General features: G+C 30.1%; 2 protein-coding genes across 2 annotated transcripts in view; both read right to left on the bottom strand.

Annotated features, from left to right (window-relative positions):
- Positions 1-20,125, bottom strand: part of LOC132725156 (uncharacterized) — a 65,420-nt gene extending 45,295 nt beyond the window's left edge. The window contains exons 1-2 of the mRNA XM_060710244.1: positions 19,734-20,125; positions 18,193-18,218 (exon numbers count right to left, since the gene is read on the bottom strand). The gene's annotated coding sequence lies outside the window, so the exon portion shown is untranslated. The remainder of the gene's footprint in view (positions 1-18,192; positions 18,219-19,733) is intronic.
- Positions 11,179-12,992, bottom strand: LOC132725155 (uncharacterized). The gene is made up of 3 exons (XM_060710241.1): positions 12,898-12,992; positions 12,267-12,362; positions 11,179-11,815 (listed from the first exon to the last, which is right to left on the bottom strand). Exons 1-3 carry the CDS (start codon positions 12,946-12,948, stop codon positions 11,549-11,551), a joined length of 414 nt encoding a protein of 137 aa, XP_060566224.1. The 5' UTR covers positions 12,949-12,992; the 3' UTR covers positions 11,179-11,548.
- Positions 20,126-21,414: the final 1,289 nt, after the last annotated feature.

Below are 21,414 nucleotides of genomic sequence, written 5' to 3'. Positions count from 1 at the left end.
ACACAAATGAAAAATTTTACGTCGATATTTGATTTACAATTGAAACGACTATATCTATTTATGTATTCAAAAAAAGAATCGATACCAAAACAGCTATTTATAACTCAGAAAACAATCTTCGTGTAGTTTTTAATAGTTGTAAAGTTTGAAAGGTTTTACCTATGAGTCAAAATAAAGGTAACAATGGCCGTATCATGAAGCGTATCGTTTGATTAAATATTTGCTTTATGTGGTTTATCAGTTATTGACGTTAAATAAATGGATTCTCTTGCTATCAAATGCACTTCAAAGTATGATAATAATTTATTATCATATTAAGCTTAATATTATTCTCAAAAGATAAAGTTTAATTGTCCTTAACATATTATTCTTAAATCAAAATGAAAAAAATATATCTGTTTCACTTAAAATGCTTTTGAAATAGAACAACATTTTATTATTGCGCTTTGTATAATTATAGACAAAACTTGGACTATTGACTACCTACATAAGCTCAGTTTTAAAGGGAGGATTAGTAAGTTAATGTTTACAATGTTTATGGGCTATATGTAAGGCAATACATGTTACGTTTTTTCTATTTGAGCTTAGTTAAAAAGATTTCTGAAACAAAGTTAATCCTACTGAAATTAAAAAAAAAACAGATTGCATAAATATTTTGCCAATAGCACGGTTACATTAATCATGCATGTCAGTATTACACATGAAAAGCATTTACTTAAAATTAAAGGCCGTATGAACAAAAACGTTTAAAATTATTTTTACACCAGTGTCCTTGACCTTAACACCAGTGACCCCTTACTCCACAACAAGTTAAAGAATCATTAAAAGTATCTACCTACCAAATATGGAAGACACAGGGAGACAAGGGAGACACAGGCAAAATTTTCATCTCTTATTTTTTTTTTTAATTTTTCATGAATTATTCTGTAAATGACCTCAAAATGAATGAATTAGACAGTCAAAGGAACAAATCTTTTCTCCATATAAAGAAAAAAGGTGGTTTACTAACTTGTCCTGCGTGGGCAGGTTAGAGCGCTAGGATTTCACAAAAATTGTCACAGTGAACTCTGGAAACGTTAAATAACATGTCAAATGAAAGACTTAGACTTGTTTCAATCATACAATATCTGCAATATCTGTTATTGTAACTTCAAGTCACATGACTTGTTTGAAAACTTTCGGTGATTCTGTTGGTGTCTAAATTATATATAAAAAAATATATATTTACGCTTCAAACCCAAAATATATAGAATTTAAACAGAAATTCATGCTGAAAGTTTAAGAAATGTTATTTTAGCGTGATTTGAGTTCATGGGATAATTTTAATATTTTGTCATTATTTTGCCTGAATATCACTTTAAGAATTACAAACCCAAATGGAAATTCTAAATTCAGAATCTTTTTGTTTGCATCTGACTTTTTTTATACTTTTTTGTTATAACTATATTTGAAGCCCTTGGTCCGATGGTAAGGCGCTTCATTTAGATGTGAGAGTTCTGTGGTTCAAATCCCGGTTAAGACAACTGATTTTTTTTCAAGTGTCATTTTAGCGATTTTAACATTGTTCTGAAGACAATAATTTAATATAAATCCAACTTGCCGGAATAGATTTATTTAACCATGCAAGGTCTTATTTTTTAAGTGATAAAAAGGGGAAATAAGTGGGAAATATGGATGGCACAGCTATATAACCTGGCAACAACTTGTACATCATATAAATGAGTAAGTATGGAAATCATAAAGCCATTAATACAATTAGAACTTAAGATATATCCAACTTGTCGGTTTAGGTTAACCCTATCCATAGTCTCGGTGCTTAAAAGGGCAATAACTTTGAAAAAAATTGGAGCAATAGTTATGTAACTTACCAATATTATGTACTTTGTACTGATTAGGAAGTGTGTAAACTATAAAGAAGCTATTGGTACTTGAGAAAAATCTTACTTGCCGTTTTAGTTTAACCTTGTGTAACCGTCTTACAAATACGAGGGTTGTTCGGAAAGTTTTGAGACTGGGTCAATATTTAGCGTTGGAAAAGATAAAATCAAACAAGAGTTTACTATGTATTACTTTAATACCTCATCTATTATAGTGTAAAATTTCATAACAATAGCTTCATGTATACAAAAGCTACAAAGCGTTAGGCACAGACACTACCGGTGACCCGGCGCACGCAACGACGTTATCCGACGTTGCCGTTATTTCCAGAGTTTAACGTCACCGTAGAAAAGTCAACTGCTATAGAGGATATTGAATGAGTGTAAGTTCCATACTGAATTTATTGCACGAGTTGAATAACATTATATTATGTGAGCCTCTGGCGAGCATAATATTATTTTATTCAACGAGTGCGATAAATTCAGTATGGAACTTACATGAATTTAATATTCTATTTATCACATACCCAAAATAAAGACCGTTTAAAGTGAAATAAGAGTCATATTTCATTGACGCGCCTATAGTATAACGCTTACATTTAGCGCTCTTCACACTACGTTTGTATAACGCTAATGACGTCACGTCAAAATATATGCACGGCCGTGCAATACCATATTTACGGAGTCGCAAAATCGGCACGGGTGTGTGATAAACTCCTTTTCAAAGTATCTTCCTTCACAACGTAAACATTTCTCATGCCTCGTAACCCACTTGGCGAATACATTTCTATACCAGTCAGATTTAAATGTTGCAATAATGCTCGAGCGCAGTTCAATTAGGTCCTCAAACCGGATTCCGCACTGAAGCGCGTTTCTTGCAAGTGTCAGTTTATCGTCGATGACGGATGGGCGACCGCTCCTTTCCTTGTCATTTGTTGACTTTCTGCCATCCCGAAACTCTTTATGCCATCTAAATACCAATGGTCGACTAACAGTACGTCCGTTGTTTGCCTGTTCTAGAAGTTGCTTAGCTTCTGTTGGCGTTTTCCCAAGATTAACGCAAAACTTAAAAAAAACACGCTGTTCCTCTTTTGACGGTGTTTCCATAGTCGTTGTCTTGTCGCGCACGTATTGCTATAATGATCTGCGGTAACGGCTTAAACAACTAGCGGAAATGACGTCCTTAAGCTGGAAGTGACGTCATAAAATTTTCGTGACGTTTGGCGCAATTTTAGGGGCTCTTTTTATTCAGTAAGAAAACTTATAACAAGAAAATAGTCCGTGCGCCAGGATGCGTAGACAGGTGTTGCTATGGAAACGATTATGTGCCGTATAGTAACGTTACAACGTTTTAAAGACATAACTCGGATAAATAACATATTAAGCTATAATTTGTATTAAATAATATTCGCAGCTGTAATTAGAAACAGAGAAAATCATATTGTCTCAAAACTTTCCGAACAACCCTCGTAAGAGGCCCGTCTTAGCGAAAATGAAAAACTGGCCATGCCAGATAGTCTAGGTCCGAACTTGATCTAATATACATTTTTATATTTGTTTGTATCAAATCTTGAGAATTTCTAATGTAAAGTGAAACATCTCTCAAATTTTAAACATTATTCAATCTTCTACATCGTACGTTGAAGTCCCGCGTGACTTCATTACCACGATGGAATGGTACGGACTGTTATCTTCGACATCAGATATAAAGTTAACAAATGTCTATGTCAAAAAGTTATTTAATTAGAAAATGTTTGTCAGACGTTTAATAGTGAGTGGCTATCATTATGAAATAATGTACTAGTAAATAAATATATAAAAAATAAATAAATACATGTATACTGGACATTCCTTAATAAATCTTTAAATAATTTTGTTTTGTTTGATATTCTTAATGTGGTCATTAAAAGAACGATTACTACGCTCTCAATTATCATATCATATCTTTTTTTCTATTATACACAAATATTATACATAATTATTCATATATACAGAGAGATAGTTTTAACAAATTCCATTTGAGATATTCATATGTAATAGAATAGCAATATACAAATACACAAAAACAAGGAAAAAACCTTGAAATTAATATCTTTTAAAAGTTAAGAGTATTTTGTCAATTTTCTTTACTTTAATCTTTATTTATAGTATTGATATATTATTTCAAATTCAAATTCTGTTTTAAACTGTTTTAATCACTATTAATATGTTAAAATTCATTTGACCAATTATAACTACATAATAAGCTTCATATATATATATATATACTTCCTAAAATAGTGAATATAACATTTTTATAAAAATATTCTCCTTTGAATTTCGCACTCTTGAAAACATATAAAATTTTCAACCAAAATACATTTACTGCCATCCAAACGACAACAACAACAACAACAAACAAATCAATCTACATTCTGCTTGTTGTCTGCATATATTACTACGCTAATAAATTTTGGACGGACTTTATGTTAATATGTATTTTTAAATGGTATTTCAGATTTGTTAATGTGGCTTTTCATTTAAGCCATATATGTGCTACGTATGTCTGTTATAACTTTGCTATTGCTATATTGTTAAATATTGATATAGACTGATCACATGACCAAGTCTTAAGATTTTCATTGACTGGAGCGCTTTTTGTGGCTTCCTAAAAGTTATCAAATAGGGTGTCGTCACTTGGCATCTTCTTCTCAACCGTAGAAACTTGAGAAGTACTCAAAGCTCAGAATAGCTCCAAAGCTTACAACGAACTCTTACCTGATCAATCCATTCAGACTTGAAATTGATTACAATCTTCTAAGGTACAACTAGTGGAAATATGTTCTATTTGAATTAAAGAAAATATTAACTTACCTTTATTTGTTGGACTTCACGCTATTAAGTACTAGATAACTACAACAACAATTATGCTTAACTTTTTTCACTTTACTTTTACAGTTGAACTCATATAAAGTATGAATAATCACATTATGACAGACCCTAAAAGATGCAATGGTCTTAGAAATTTCCAACGTCATATCCTGTTGTACAATCATTTGTAAATGCTTTAACCGAAGAAGATCTCATTACATAAACTTAGGTTCTCAATTGTCAAGTATTGTCAATGCCGATGACAAAGTATTGATAATGCCGATGCTATAATTCTGTAAAAATCTACGTCACGAAGTATTATTGTAAACGTAAATCATATAAATTTTTCTCGAGATACACACATTTTACATAATGTCACAATATTAAAATATGTTAACAAGCTAATCGAGTTGCTGATGTTTTGTACATGTTTCATGTGTACTTATATAACAGAACGCATTGTCGTAATTGGCTGTATAAGAATCTGGTTCAAGAATTATCCTGACAAGTTTAACAAGATATTTACCAAATTTCATATACACTATTTTTAATGAACCTGTATGATGTCACTACATTATAAATACCAGTCATGTTGCCTTGTTGTTTAATAATTAAAGGTTATTATACATTTTAATATACAATACACCATATATTTGGACTCGTACACAATTTGAAAAGTCATATTGGCCTCGCCTATTAAAAGTCATATTGGACGAGTCAATAGGCGAGGCCAATATGACTTTTCAAACTGTATACGAGTCCAAATATATAACGTATTGTAACTTCCGATAACAATACAATTATAGCTTTTTATCAACGAAGTATTCATTCTTTTCTATGAACGTTTAACATATACAATTGTTTACATGAATGAATTAAAAGTTGAAATTTATATTACAATTTCAGATTTTGCAACTTAAGAATGAGTTAGAAAAAACAACTGGAAACCGGAATACTAGTTTGATAGCACACGCATAGCTAATTAACTTGTCTTGTCCAAAATAATCGAGAAATAAATACAGATTTGATGTCAATACTTAAAGATGCAACGTGGCAAAAATGCATGAAGTAGAATGAAAACTATTTATCAGAATTATTTTAAACCTTGCATGATTAAGAATATAACAGAAACACTGAATGTAAAGTTTAAATGAATTATTTTACGCAGTCTTCAATCTGTTATATATCTTTATGGCCTTTTAACATGAATCAGATAATTATGTTATTTCCTCTTGAATATTGATAATTAAACGCATGTATTTAAAATAATTGACTATTATAATGATGACTGACCAATAATTGATCATGAAAATGTAATAAAAACTACCCACACTATAAAAGACTGTCCTACTCTTTTTTTAAGAATTGGGCGTTGCCGATACATTCTGAACATTATTTATTGTACAGAAATATCCGTTGATCAAGTGGATTATTTCATTAATTTATTTCTTTCATAGTAAGATATATAATTGTACACAATTATGGCAAACAGTCAAGTTATTTTCATTTTTACTTGTTTCCCGACTATTTACACTTCGATGGGTATGTTACAATAGATATTTTTTTGTGTTTTTAATTAGATATAACACATCATGAATAGTAATTTGATTTCTGGTATTTTGTCTTGACTTCATAATATGAAATGTAATATTGCAATAAAGTCGTGCACAAATTAAACAAAAGAAAATACTTTTGAACGACAGGTATTTAAAATTTTGAAGTGAATTTAAATGTGTTATGAGAGAACTTGTATGTATTGATCGGTTCAATTACTAACACAAACCATTACAGCGATACCTAAACTGCGTACGGTTAAACCTATTTTGAAGTTATTTTTGTTAAAGTTTAACGGAGTGTCTCGTTTAGTATGACCTTCGTTCTAAATATATAACAAACATCTACTATGGATATTGCTAAATCTTAAAATTCTTAATTTTTGCAGTTATGTTTGAACAACACATTTAAAAAAAGAAGAGAAAAAAACATTTCTTTTGAGTATTTGAATAAAATATTAAACAGCCAATTTACCTGCTATTTCATGTAATAATCCACATTTCTATTAAAACCAGTATCAAAAATTATTTATGAAATTCCTCGTATTAGACCAGGAAGAAATTTGCATTGCACATGTGCATATGGCATAGATATGACCTTTAGAAATGATCCGTAAAAACCGGTTTGATCGAAGAGTGACTATCGTATTATACAAACAATGTAAATTGATAATAGCAATAGTTTAGATAGTAAAGTATGAAAATTGTTCGCTACAGGGTGTTTTAAAAGCCTGGTTTTTCAAATTTATATTTAGACGATAAAAAGTGCTTAAAGTACGGAAATGATGAGATAATACGAATGTAGCAATCAGATGTTAAAGAAAAAAAAAAAGTAAATTGTAAGAAAAAAAATGGTTTAGTTTGCGTTTGCCGCCGCTCATTTTTACTAGATAAGAAAAGGAAATGAAGCTATCGACTTGTATTTACTTAAATTCAGTAAGAATCAGTTTTGGATAAATTTGATAAATACTTAAAACTAATCTTAGATACATGCAAATCATCAATTAGAATTTATTTTAAAAATTGCACAAAAATTTCTGCAAGGCTGCAAACGCATTTTTTTAAAGATTAGAACAACAGTCTGAAAAAACGTCTACACTTTTAAAAACCTTTTGTTTGACTAACAAAATGCTTGTGTCGGGTCTCTTTTGTCATTTTAGATGTTTGTGAAGGATATTTAACTGCCGACAAATGTTTATTAAAGCGCCACTTTCCTAACGCTTTACTGACGACGTTTTTTGAAATAAATAAGCGTCTCAACTTCAAACCTTGATTGCACAATAATCCACTGTTCAGATGACTTGAAATTTCAGCATGACATATTCCGGGTTTTACACCAGGCTCCGGCAAATTTTGGTGAAGATCATTTTTTGCATCAATCACTTTGGTGAATTATAAATGTCATCTCCGAGCTGCGCCGCTGTTTAAGGCGACCTAAGACGGCACTGTGTGTCAGTAAATCAATAATATTTTGCAATTAAAAGATAAATATTTCATGGAGAAAACACGAAATTTGTCAGAATCATAAACAATTTCCGGGTAATTTTTGATCATCCCTCATATTTATTAAGTATATGCCTTTTTTGTTTGAAATATTCGAACTACTTACAAAGTTAAGTGAAAAGAGTGTTGAGATAGCCCTAGATCTCTCACCTGTGTTAGAGACTATACATGAAGATGTTCAAGTTACAAAAGGGGATAAATAAGAACCTTGTAAGTATTGCAAATTTATTCATATAATGTTTCTTACATCAATTTCCATTATTGTCAATGCCAACTATACAACTAATTCAGTACCGTGTTCTAAAGTCAAGTCTAATGAAGTAAAACAATCATGTTGGGTTTATTTTTTCACCAAAAAGCATCATTAATAAGAGTCAATGCATGTACAATAAATTATATTTTATTGCAGGAAGGTCACTGACAGTTATTTATTTATCGAAAAAAAATGTCATACAACTGTAAGATCTGTTAAGTATGTATAGTACATGATATCTTGCAAATGTTTAAGCGAATAAATCTTTGACAGATATGACTAAGTGTTTCTGTTCAACAAGGGAGCCCCATCTCCAATTTACATGTTGAGCAGTACGATAATCTACAAATCCCTGGTTCCTTTTATGAGAAGGAATGGTGGCTACGTACATCAGTTCTGAAAGCTAATAACTCATGAAAAGAGACAGGTACCAGATGATCTATAAACAAATAATGTTGTTAACCCTAATCTACAAACATAACACAATCATTATATTTACCTATTTTTAAACAGTTTTTCGTGGAAAATTTTTTATTTCTGTCCGTCCACCAGAACGGTGGGCATAAAACATGCAATGTGTATGAAGACAATGTCGCTGAATGGACTCAAGATACATTGTTTTCAATAATGTTGTGAACCCTAATCTACAAACATTACACAATCATTATATTTACCTATTTTTGTTCCGGTTTTTTTATGAAGTTTTCGTAGAGATATTCTTTCCGTCGTGGGTTCTTTTGTGCACAAATCATGCGATGTTTATGAAGAAAATGTCGCTGAATGTACTAAAAAACAATGTTTTCATCGAACGATGCTGAACATTTAAACAAACCCTAATTGAAGAGTCATTGAGATTAGACCCATAATAAAGGAATTGCTCGTAAAAAATCCAGTCGAGCTTCATATGTGCCGAAGAGATCCATAGGTGATATAGAAAACCATTAACAAAATTACGCATCACTTTCATATGGTCATTTGATAGCAAATCTAAAGAACAATTAAAGCTCCATACGTTTAGCTGGAAGTTTATTAGTATGTGTGTTTGGTAAATTAAATATTACTACATCAATAGGCCACATATCTGGTGCTAGTAATAGAAATATATTAAAAAAAAAACATAAAAATATTTTGACACAGAGTAAATAATACTGTTATGATTAATAATTTCCCTCTTAGAAAACGTTACTTCGACAAGATTAAACATTTTACAATGAAATGGACCATATCTTTGTAAACATATTTAATCGTATAATTTTTTTCTATGAATTATTTAAACATCACTTCAAATGTATTTAATAGATTTTTACTCACCGGCACAAGTATTTTATTATTTATTGTCATGCAGTGGATGGCAAATAAACTTCTTCATTAAAACTACCATCAAAAGAAACATTTTACCCTCATGTCAATTAAACATTGTAATATCAAATAATTTTTGCATGAAGAATCTTTTATTTTGAACCAAATCTCATTTAATGTTTCAATGGATAAGGGTTTGTTAGAATGTCAAGCATCATTTGGTGGTAAGATTTTGTGAAAACTCCGTATTTTGAGTCCGTTCAGCGACATTTTCTTCATATGCATTGTATGTTTTGTGCACACCAGAACAAATGACGGAAAGAATATCTCGATCAAGACTGCATAAAAATCCAGAATAAAAATGGGTAAATATAGAGGAAAGTCAAGAGGGTAGAATCACATTTCGATTTTCTTAAAAAAATCTTTGAATTTATATAAATATTTAAAAAGTTGAGATTGGCATATTTTCTACTTCACATATCGAGTTATATCTCACATCTGGATAAGCGGAAATTTACATATATTTTTTACCGATGCTCAATTTTGAGATCCATATGGGGATAATTAGATTTTAATGCTGAATTATCTTGCATATACATGTATGTTAATGTTTTTTTGTTATATTATATCTGTTATTGAACACTTTTATTAAACAAAAGTTAACACTTTTGAATAAAGTAATCAATGAAAGGTCTTTTTTCTCTCTTCATTTGGCTAACCTGCAGATGTAAGGACTCATTACAAATTACAGTGACATTCAGAGTGACGTAGTCATATCACAGTTACTCAGAATATCTCACTATTAACATCTGTTAAAATAGCATATTACAGCTAAATAGACCTATAGGCTGAGACAAGTAGAATCGGTGTCCCTCTAGCCCTAGCAATTCTATCTAAAATAGAACTTTGATATAACTGTGATCATTTCAGTTTTTGTGAGGATATTATCGTTCCGAGAGTCCAGCCATTTAGAATCCCCACGTTTTCACATTTCATGAAGTTTAGAGGGACCTGGTACCACAGCTGGACAGTAACAATATTTATCATATCATTTATAGGTGTCACTGTTAAATTATAAAGATATTTATGTGCGTATATTCAAAACTATTAGCCTTCATTAAAACAGTTAAATGATAGTAAAGGCAAAAAGACGAGAAATGAGCAGAAAGAACGACACGTTATTTATAAAATCGAAACATTAAAGACGTATATGACTTTTTCCACATGAAAGGTTTTCTAAAGAATGAGAGGTATGAAAATACAATGTTAGTCACAAATGTGTCGATATAAAAGGTTAGCTTTGTTTCAAATCGCGAGAACTTCATTGCTTAGTGTACATTATATGTGCCAGTTTCTGACCAATCAGATACCCGAGATCTGAGCTTGAGCTGTGAAAAAATTCTTTATCACCTTAGACGCCTATCCATCTGGCTTACGGAGCGTCTGGGTTCTACTCGGTCTTCTGAAAAGTTGCCATTTTACCCGATACTGTGTTGGTGTGACGTAAAATCCAACCAAAAACTTTTCAGACACTGAACCCCAAAAAAGCAGGAATAATGACAATGAAAATACTTACCTAACAGTAAAATCGTTTAGAATAAGAACATTTCTTCAATAGCACTAAGTAACGAAAACGAAATATATTGTTGAAATATCAAATACCTTTGTTTATCCTAGGCGGCGAAGTGAGGAGAAGTAAGAGGAATTATCGTACGTCATTCTTTCTAATCGTCATTACTTTCAGTTAAATTATTTGGCTTTGGGAAGTACAGTAAATTGTTACTTACTGTATTTTGAACATTATTCAATTGTAAATACTTTGTATTCAAATTAATAAAGTGTGTCGAATCTTCCGTCCTTGACAAATTACAATGCTTATTGCATATTTACTTCTTCTTAATTAAACTTACAAATATTTGCACTAAATATAATGAAAATATAACTGACGGAATGGATTGTGATTCTAATATATATTTATTGATAATTACTGTAAATTTAATCATTACAGTTAATTATAAAATACATTGGGAGTTTTACAAGATATTTCACTCTGAATCTTGGGTGGAAACAAGATAGGTAAATCAAGACGAGGCGCAGGGAAGATTGAAAGTGTGTTAGAATGATATAAATTTAATATCTATTAGCCTGTATTTATTTTAGGTTATAAAGTTTATAATACGATTTGAAGTGTTTTTATTTGTATGCACATGTATTTACTTTCCTTGTGCAACCCCCTTACATAGAAGAGGTCCATCTTTGTGAAGAAGAAGAACTGGCCATACTTGATAATCTATACTTAACCCTGATTTAGTATATGGCTTATATTTATTTGTATCGAATGTAGAGTTAATGGTAACAGCATAATCAAGGTACACAGGTGGTGTCTGATGATGCATTAGCCAACACAACTCGATACACTTTAATGTGTAAATCTCCAGATGTTCTTTGCTCACCCATTGTTTATATTTTGTTGCAATGAACTGCAATAGAACAAGAAAATCTAACATATCAAAACTCTTTTTTGAGTAAATAATCTCATTAGGAATGTCACCTAACCCTTACACAGTATGAAATCGTTATAAGAAACAATTTAGAATTAAAGATTCATATATATATGATTTTATAAGGTAATTAATAAGGTGTTAAAAGAGTAATTTTAAATAATGTTTCGGTATTATGAAGATCTTTCACATAGTTTAAAAATAACTTCATTCATATAACATTTTATTATGAAATATTCGATATGATATAATTTCATTCAGATTTAAATATTAAAATAAAATGAATATGCATATTGTTGCAGTTATTTCATAATGTACAATATCATTCATACATCACACGTTCATATTTAAAATATGCGCATGATTTTGACCTTCAGTGCTGACTGTTAAAGTTAATATCGTTTTTAAGAACTTGAATATGTACACTTACCATTTTGACATCAGCTACAGAAAGTTCTGCACACATTTTTCTAAGCTCAGCTAAAGATCTTGATTGAACCTTTGAAAGGATGCTTTTGTCTTTCGGCTTTCATAAAAATATTCATATTTGCATTAATTAATATGTTTATAAGATTAAATAAAGAATATTAAATCTAATACATATTCGTTTTAAAATCTGGATTTGTTTAATAAAGGAACGCAGAGTTATCAAATTAATCAGTTGCACCTCTACTATATGACCGATTTGGATGGGAGAATTTTTTTAGCCTTTAATATTTAATACAAAAGAAAAGTACTTAAGCAGAAACATTTTATAATTACCAAAATAATACACTATTAGGTAAAGCAGACAATATTGATATAACAATGTACTGAAATTGGATTATTTTAACAAAAGACTTCACTCACTTACTACAGATTACATGTTACCATGTAATGTATCAGTTATCAAAGGCATCTATATTTCCTTTCCAAAGTTATATACAATCATACGTACATGTAAAAGATTAGCAATATGGTAACTAAATAAATGTTTCATTATATGAAAAAAAAAAAAAAAAGAAAATTCAACGCCCTCCTCAGCCTTTTGTTACAATATGACTTAATATACATCGACCTACCTGTTTCACTTTTGTATTAAGAGATAAACATTCGGTCGGATTCCGCAGCATGTTAGTTAACCAACTTTGTTTGATTACAAGAAATTGTTCCACACATTTTATACGACTCCTTGAAGTAAAACGCAAAAATAATTTAGTTAATTGTTTCATTTCTATATAAATTGATTTATTTGAGGGAAAAGGAATTTGGATGTTTGGTTATTATGCCACAGATTTGTAAATTATTCTGTTATCATCGTTCGGGTCCTAAGAAGTCTTCTAAAGATAATTGATTAAATGGTAGGTTTGAGATAGTACAGTATATTCTATATACAAAGTATACTTTATAATGTTAGCAATTAAAACCTATTTTAATCTAACTTACAACAAGAATGTTTAACAGAAAAGCAATACATTCTTTTTCATCAGTTATTTTCAGGTCTTTCAAAAGCATCTGTCCATTCATTATCATTAAAGTTCAAAAATTGTTTCAGCTAGTTTTGTGGCTCGATGTGATCACTAAGATCAGCTATATTCGGAGTTGTTGTTGTGAGGTTTGCTCCAGCTAACTTTCGGGATAACCTGAAAAGGATATGTTTGCCTCCTATCTTTAAAAAAACAAGAATCAGTGATCTGCAAAAATTTTTCATAAACCCCTCTGTTCCCCTTTACCAACTTCCATTTTAATTTAGCTCCGCACATTTTTCACGTTAGGACACAAAACACTCTTTTACTGGGAGACCAATAGCAATTACCACTACCGTCCAGGAACAGACTCAATGCAACGAGGGCTAGCAAAAAATTTTTTAAAATTTTTTCCGGGTTTAAAGGCTTTTTCTTAAGGAATTGTTTTTTTTTTTTTATTTAAAAAAAACCCGGGTTTTAAAAATCTTTAATTAATCAAAAAAAAAATTTTGGTTTCTGGGATTTAATTTAAAATTCTTTTGAAAAATTTAATTTTATGGCGAAAATGTTTTCGTTTCCCAATTATATGAAAAAAAATTTGTAAATGTCCCTATTAACAGCTTTTCCCCTTTTTCCTGTTTTGCTTTTGTTTATGTGGAAATTTTAATTTTTATTTTTTTAAATTTCAAAAACATTCCAGTTGGTAACCCGTTTCTTCCCTGAAAGCTAAAATTTTAAAGGTAATGATTACTTAGTTTACTCTTATTGATTAAAAAGATTTCCTAAAGGATATTCGTATTTGCAAACTACCAGACTATTTTGTATTAAAATATGATTACATCATTGACGAAATGGTGACGCACCCGTAAACATTTTCCATTTAATATAAATCTGCTAATAGTATGACGACCAAGTTTTGTATAAGAAACAAAAAATCGAAAACAATTATATTTAAATTGAAATTCAGTTTTCAGCTTCAATCAACGATCTTTGAAAGAGCCCTCTAAGACATTGTTTGACATTAATTTGATAAAATATAAAACTTTATTTGTCACTCACCTTTGAAAAATATCGGCTAAACATTGTTTTATACAACAGATTCTAGACAACATTTGTTGAAATATCGGCGACACTTGCTTATTGGACTCCTCTGTGGCAAACTGTGTCGGTATTAAAAGAATGCAATGGTCCAGTGGTAAGTAATGCCATAATGCCCCGAAAAATGGTTTTCCAAAATTCTAAAGGTTTTTTGTCAAATTGTTTTTTCCATCAAAGTAGAGGTATTTAAACTAAAATGTTTTTTGGAAACCCTCAAACAAAATACACAAAAATCTAAAAAACTAGGGTTAAACATTTTCCTTTTCCCTTTTACTTGGGTTTTTTTTGGGAAGTTTAAATGATCTTTTTAAAAAAACTAACTTTTTTTAAGAATAAGTTTACCCCTTATTTCACAAAATGTTAAATGATTTAAGGGTTAAAAAAACTTTTTTTGTAATAAAAAATTTGTTTATTTTCTGTTTATAAATTTTTAAAAAATGTTTTGTTTGGGGTTTTTTTTTAACTTTACTTATAATGAAACCCCCAAAGAACTTCTTTTCACATTTTTTTCAGGTCATTATAAACCGGGGTTCGTTATTTCTTTATTTACACTTCGTTATATAAACTTGTCGCAAGAAAGCACTAGTTAACGTTATGCATTTATTTTATTTTTTAATATATGACAAATGTATGACGCTCCAGTTACAGTACATCGTCGGATACCCACGATTGATAAACATGTCACATAACATGCTGATAAATGTTAATGGTTCGGCCGTGGGTATCCGACGATGGTTACAGTATAGGCCACATGAAAACAATGCCGATGTTAAATTTCAAAAATAAATTTTATAATTTATGTGAAAATTTTATATAAAACTATATAGAATTCTATTATTTCGAATTTATAACCTGAATGGAGGTACTAATTCTACCTATTTTCACTTGAACATTTTCTGGATCACTGATATCAAAGATGTTATACAATTTCAAAAAAGATTGAAAAGGAAACATACTATTTTAAGAATTTTAAGCTTTATCAGTATCATTTTTTTTAAAAAAAGGTGACAGTTTTTTGCAATAAAAGTTTGTTGTGCTATTAAATTTATCAAAAATAATTTATCCTTTATAGATTTCGATAAAAAGGACCTGCATTCTATTTTATGCGTATTATTATGTCATTTGACCGAGGGTTCTTTTGTACAATTAAATTTGTGATACATCTCCAAAAACGACTTTATACCGAATAGCTTTTATGATGGTTTTTATTTAAAGATCCTAACCTTCCCACAATTTGTCTGCCTAATTTCAAAAAAAATGAACAAAAAACTGTTGAAGACCCGGCACAGACGGTATATCTTCAAACCTTCATCATTACAGCTGATGGACTTTATTTTTCCATAGCTGTCAAACGCTTTCACAAAAATCTTTCAACGGAATTTGCCTAAACGACATTCTTTATAATTATCCTTATTGACAATCGGTATATTCCGCTATTGAACTCTAACGCCGATAAAAATAAATAGATATTGGGTATTTCCAAAGAATCTTTCTTTTAGCAAAAGACCGATAAATGTACTCTGAAAATCTATTTTTAGGAAACAAACGGTTAATATACTATGATATATTATTGATATTCACCGGTTAAATTTTTTTATAAAAGCTAACCTAACTGGAAAAAAATCATTTCAAATCTATTTAAAGATCATGTAATAAAAACGTGCTATTGAACTCATCCAAGAAAATTCTTAAACTCGTTTTATAAAATATGATGTCAAATTACAACGAATGTCATATCCATTATAAGTCTCACCTACCTCTTAAGTGTTTCTTCAATTTCCACATTTTGTCTTTTGTAAGAATTGCCATACTCGCTTTCTGAAGTCTTCCTACTTTCAGATTCTTCGTTGATAACGTTGTATAAATGTTTCAAGATTGACCTTTGATATTTAATTCCTTCTCGCAGAGCCATTTGCCTGCAAAATGATATGAAATAATGTTTAAGTTTTAATTTAAAGGTTATTGTAATAGCTTATATATGTTAGTGTTTTATGCTAAAAGGTATTGATAAAAATATGACATTAAAAGTAGTCAACTCGGATTTTATAGTACAATTCGGATTTGCATCATCATCACAATCTACAGTAATCGAATTTGTCAAATTGCTAGTTCTATAACTTCCTGGCAAATGTTGAATCACTCTTCTTCATACCTTAAAAAAGTATATTTAAATACAATTTTAAGGGGAAAAAATGCGACTTTTCGGGAAAATTAAAAAACATTTTTTTAAAACTTCTTTTTTACATTCTTTTCATATTTAATTTGGGAAAACCTTTTTAAAAATAAATAAATTTTTTCCCCTTTTTAAATTTTTGGGCTTTTTTTTTCTTCATTGACATTCCCGATTTGGGTTTTCAAAATCTCTGTAACGGGTTCAAGCCCTTTCTGTTTGCCCGCCATTCTTTACTTTTAATTCTGTTTTACCCAAAAACCTTTAAATTCCCAAATTGTTTTTTACCCTTTTTTCCCTTTTTGAGACCGTAATTTAAACCAGGGATTTTTTGGATGTTATAAATTTTTCCCATTGATGAAAAATTTTTAGAAAACAATACTTTAAAAAAACTACATAAATCTTTTGATATAAAAGCAATACATATTGGAACAAATTTCTTCTAAAATTGAACTTGATTTGAAAAAGGGAGAGACGTCTTTTCAAAATCAACATTTGTGGAGTAAGATTTTTTTAGGAAGTATTTTAACATTAAGAAAATAAATAATATAAATCATTTCAAAATACGCTTATTAATAAAATACTTTTAAATATGCTAAATACAACCAAGATACACCAGCTAGAAAACTGTTTCGGAAATTTTACATGCTTGAAAAATAATTACACACTTAATAAAAACGGAAATAAAAATGTTTTTAAAACAAGTGTGTATATTTTAGAGATGAAGTTGAAATCCATTTAAATAATGAATTATTTTTTTTAACCGGCTTTAGCAGAAGAAAGTAATGTTTTAAACAACCGGATACTGCAAGTGTTATTGCTATCGTTTATACATTTACAAGTTCATTGGTCATTATTTCCATTTCGTCAATGATGTAATCATATTTTAATACAAATAGTCTCCAGTTTGCAATACGGAATTAAATAGACCCTTTTATAGTAGGTTTTGGTTACATACGTCATTAAACCCTAAAATTTACTTTTTTTCCCACCGGGGTAAACCTTTGACTCCCCACCTTTAAATTTTTAATGTCAAAGAACGTGCCTTTTCACAAAGGGACTTTCCCGGGCAAATAATAAAATTGGCTGTTGAAATTTAAAAGGGAAATATGGATTCAGGGAAATGTTTAAAATTGTTTTAAAAATTTTTTTAAAAATTAAAAAACATTATGAAGTGATTTTGATAAAAATCTTTTACGGATCAAAAAAAGGGAAAAAAAGGGGAAAGAAATTTAACTAAAAAAAACCAATTTTTTAAAACCATTTTTTTCATTTTTTAAAATAATGCCTGGGGCCAAATTTAAACCCAAAAGTAAATTAGACATGAACTTGAACAAGTTAGACCTTAATCTATAGTGATTATTTAACAAACCTTTTTGGGTACGCATGATTTGTCATTTGCGGGACCCCAAAGGCTCTTTCGCCTACTTTCGGAAACTGGTTGCGACTGAAAGATACAATATTGGCTGTCACGTTTCATAAACTGCATATATATGTTTTTAACTTATCTATGCAACATCAATAATTAAGAAAGACAATACATCTGTTCTTCCTAAGGAATCAAACTTTGATATAAACATGTTTAAAAAAAACATTTTCAAACGTTTAACGAAGACAGCCTATTAATTATGAATAATACTTACTGAATGCATTTAAGCGATGAATCTGTCTGAAAATACAAGTGATTTTATTAATGACATGTAGAAATGCATATTTTTCAAAACCTATTGTATATTTTTTCTTAAATCTAGGAAATTAATCTAAACAATAAGAAAAGACAAATTTTGATTTATGCTCAAATTAAAAAAATGTTTGTTTAACACTATTATACGTACCGGCTACATTATATATTTGGATAGATAATATATTTAACAATAAATGTTTGATAGCAGAGATAGTAAATACTTTCCAGCTCAACATTTAGCGAATAAGTGACGATAAGAATCTAACACATTGTGTGTTGTTGTAAATAATATTATTAGCCAAAATGTTTGTGACAAATTTGGCTGGTATGCTATCAAATTGCAAGTTTGGTTTATTAAAATTGGACAGGGTTTGAAAGTCCCTGCATTTGGTTAAGTTGGTTGTTGCGACGGGAAGTCAAATTGGGTTTCGGTTGTAAAGGATATTTTGTACTCGAATGAATTTTGGGTATATATAAAACACAAGCAATTTGTTCCAATTTTCAAACATAGATACTTTTATACAAAACTGAAGGTGACCTAGAAGGCAATAATGTTTTATTGCTTTACAAATTAGACTTTTTATAAAAATCAGTTTAGCCATTTTGCCCTTAGTTTAATTTTTTTAAGTTTGCCCTTCCCTTCTCCGAAACTCATATCCCATTCCCCTGTGCCCCTTTACTTTGTGAGGTTATAGATCAATCAACTATTTGTTTCAATTAATTTCCGTGTCGGTAACTATTATTATAAGTATCAATTAAGTAATTAGCATGTCCGTCCTCTGCCTTTGCCCTGTCCTGTCTTGTTTTGGTCCCACTGGGCTCCTTGTTTTTGCGATCTTGTTTACCGTATTTTACAAACACTCAACACAAAGTTTTGCATATGCGCTTGCAAATTACGAATTGAAAGTGAGAGGTATGGTAGACAAAGAAAAGACCGCGTTTATAGACTCTAAGAAATTTGTTCAGCTAGAGCCATTAAAGATGAATGTCATTTTATTCTTATATGTAAGAAATACAATGTTCTACAGAAACGATATGTAGAAAGTTATTTTATGAGAGGCCCAGGCCTGACATGCACAAACAGTACAACTACTGTTAACACAAAATATCCAAACTTTAAATAATTGAGCATGTTTTATAAATTGCACTAAAAGGAGACTTTATCTGTTATACATAAGTAAAACTATAAGCTACAAACGTTCAGATTAATTGGAAATGTATGAATTATTATTAATTTTATCTTATAAATTGAAGTTCTTCATAAAAAACTTTAGACCAAAACTTTAGACCAAACTAGAACACTCTCTAATATATCCTCTACTATAATGATATATGCCGTGCATCTTTATTTTGTTTCTCTCTTCATTACTGAACATGTAAGAACTGCTTAATTTGCGATTTAAAATGTATTGTAATCATTATTTTTTAGATGAGGAGCTATGCTCAGGTCCGAGCAAAGAAATAAATATTCTTGTCTGTTTAAACTTTATTATTACATACCAGTTTGTCTTTTCCGCTGCGAGATATTTGTGGCGAAACTTTTCTTATACCTAAAATACAAAAGCTTCACTTGTTCCGCTTAAGGCTGAATTTACAAAATGAAAAAAAAAAACAATAATTGTTTATTAAGAGTTTTTTTCATTTCCTGAAATTCTATATACTAATATCATAATATGTTCTTATTCACTTCTGCTCAAATGAAAATAAATCATTTATTCTTTTGTCAACAAAAGTTTAAAAATTAATTACAAACAAGTCAGTAGTATTTGTCATTCACATAAAATTTATTCTATAACATTATGTGTAAACATTTGCATAAATATAAAAACGTTGTTAATAACAACCGTTCGTCTCTTATGAGATCCGTTATAATGAACCATATGTAGATTCCGACCAATTTTAGACAAATTTCGATAGAATGAATAGTAATTGTGTGTAAAAAGTTATTAGATACTGGCCTGACTGGCCTAAACTACTGATCCAAAATTTAAATTCATATAAACATCCGCTATCATAACATAAATTGAATCGAATCCTAATTGCCTAGCTTCTATAGCCATCGACACAACTTCCCTAGTTACACGTTCCATTCCCAAGCAGCCAGAGACTCAGATGTGAACAACAACAAGTTTAGCTTTTCTCGTAAAACTCAGTCTTTTTTCAAAAGAATTATCAAATAAATTTTAAACAAAATTCCAAGCCATTTCAAAATAAGAATAGGGATAAACAAATGATTGTTCTTAACTTAACACATTGCTTCCCTTTTATGAGGCCTCAAGTAGTGAACAAAAAGCCCTATTAAGCCCCATTCTGCTCAGGGGTTTTAAGGGGGTCGGCAGAGTACGCGGTTATTAAGGCTATGGTCCAGTTAACTTCTGTGCCAAGTTTGAACAGTATTGAAGCATTTTGTATAGTTATATAACAATTAGAATTTGTAATAGGAGGCTTTTCAATTGAAACAGGCATTTTTCACAACTGATCATGAAGTAATGGGTTGATAAAAAAGACCATAACCAATTTGATCAATTTTACATCCTGATTGGTTGGAAAAAGACATCTGTCATCTAGAAAAAGCACTCAACGAAAACAATTTTTCCTGACGTATTTAACTATGGCTCTTACATATTTCACAAATACGAACAGTTTAGTAAGACCATAAGATAACAAAGTATAACAAAATACATTTCTTTTGTAAATGAGAAATTTCTATATGATGTTAATTACATTTGGTGTCAAATTTAAACATATAAATATTTAAAAAAACAAAACATTTCAAAGGGCACTTTCTTATCTTTAAATTTAAGATATTCCTTCCAATTACACATATTTAAATAATCAAGAATCAGCCTTTCCTTGCCAGGGCTATTTATGGTAGCAGTAAGAAGAATGAACGGTTAAACAGGTACTTCTACAATGCACCACCAATTAAGCAAATTTGAAACTTAACAAAGTTGAATGTCCATGCAAGAAGAAATAGGACCAGAAGTGAACGAAAAGCTAGACGTTTTGTTTGAACGTGAACTCTTTCTCAAGAGCCTGTTTTTCCGCCCGACGGTCGACGGAGGTTCTTGTAATTATCGCTTTTGTTTTCCAGATTGATACTCGTCGAGTCGACTGTATCACAACCAGCAGGCGATTTGTTACGCCGACCCATTTTTTACGAATTTAAGAGAAGCTGTCC

This window comes from Ruditapes philippinarum, unplaced genomic scaffold (assembly GCF_026571515.1).
Source record: "Ruditapes philippinarum isolate M1 unplaced genomic scaffold, ASM2657151v2 ctg2052_1_1_1_1, whole genome shotgun sequence".
In the NCBI taxonomy this organism is placed as follows: domain Eukaryota; kingdom Metazoa; phylum Mollusca; class Bivalvia; order Venerida; family Veneridae; genus Ruditapes; species Ruditapes philippinarum.
Note: the sequence above shows the minus strand (reverse complement) of the source record. Positions and strands in the feature narration are given on the sequence as shown.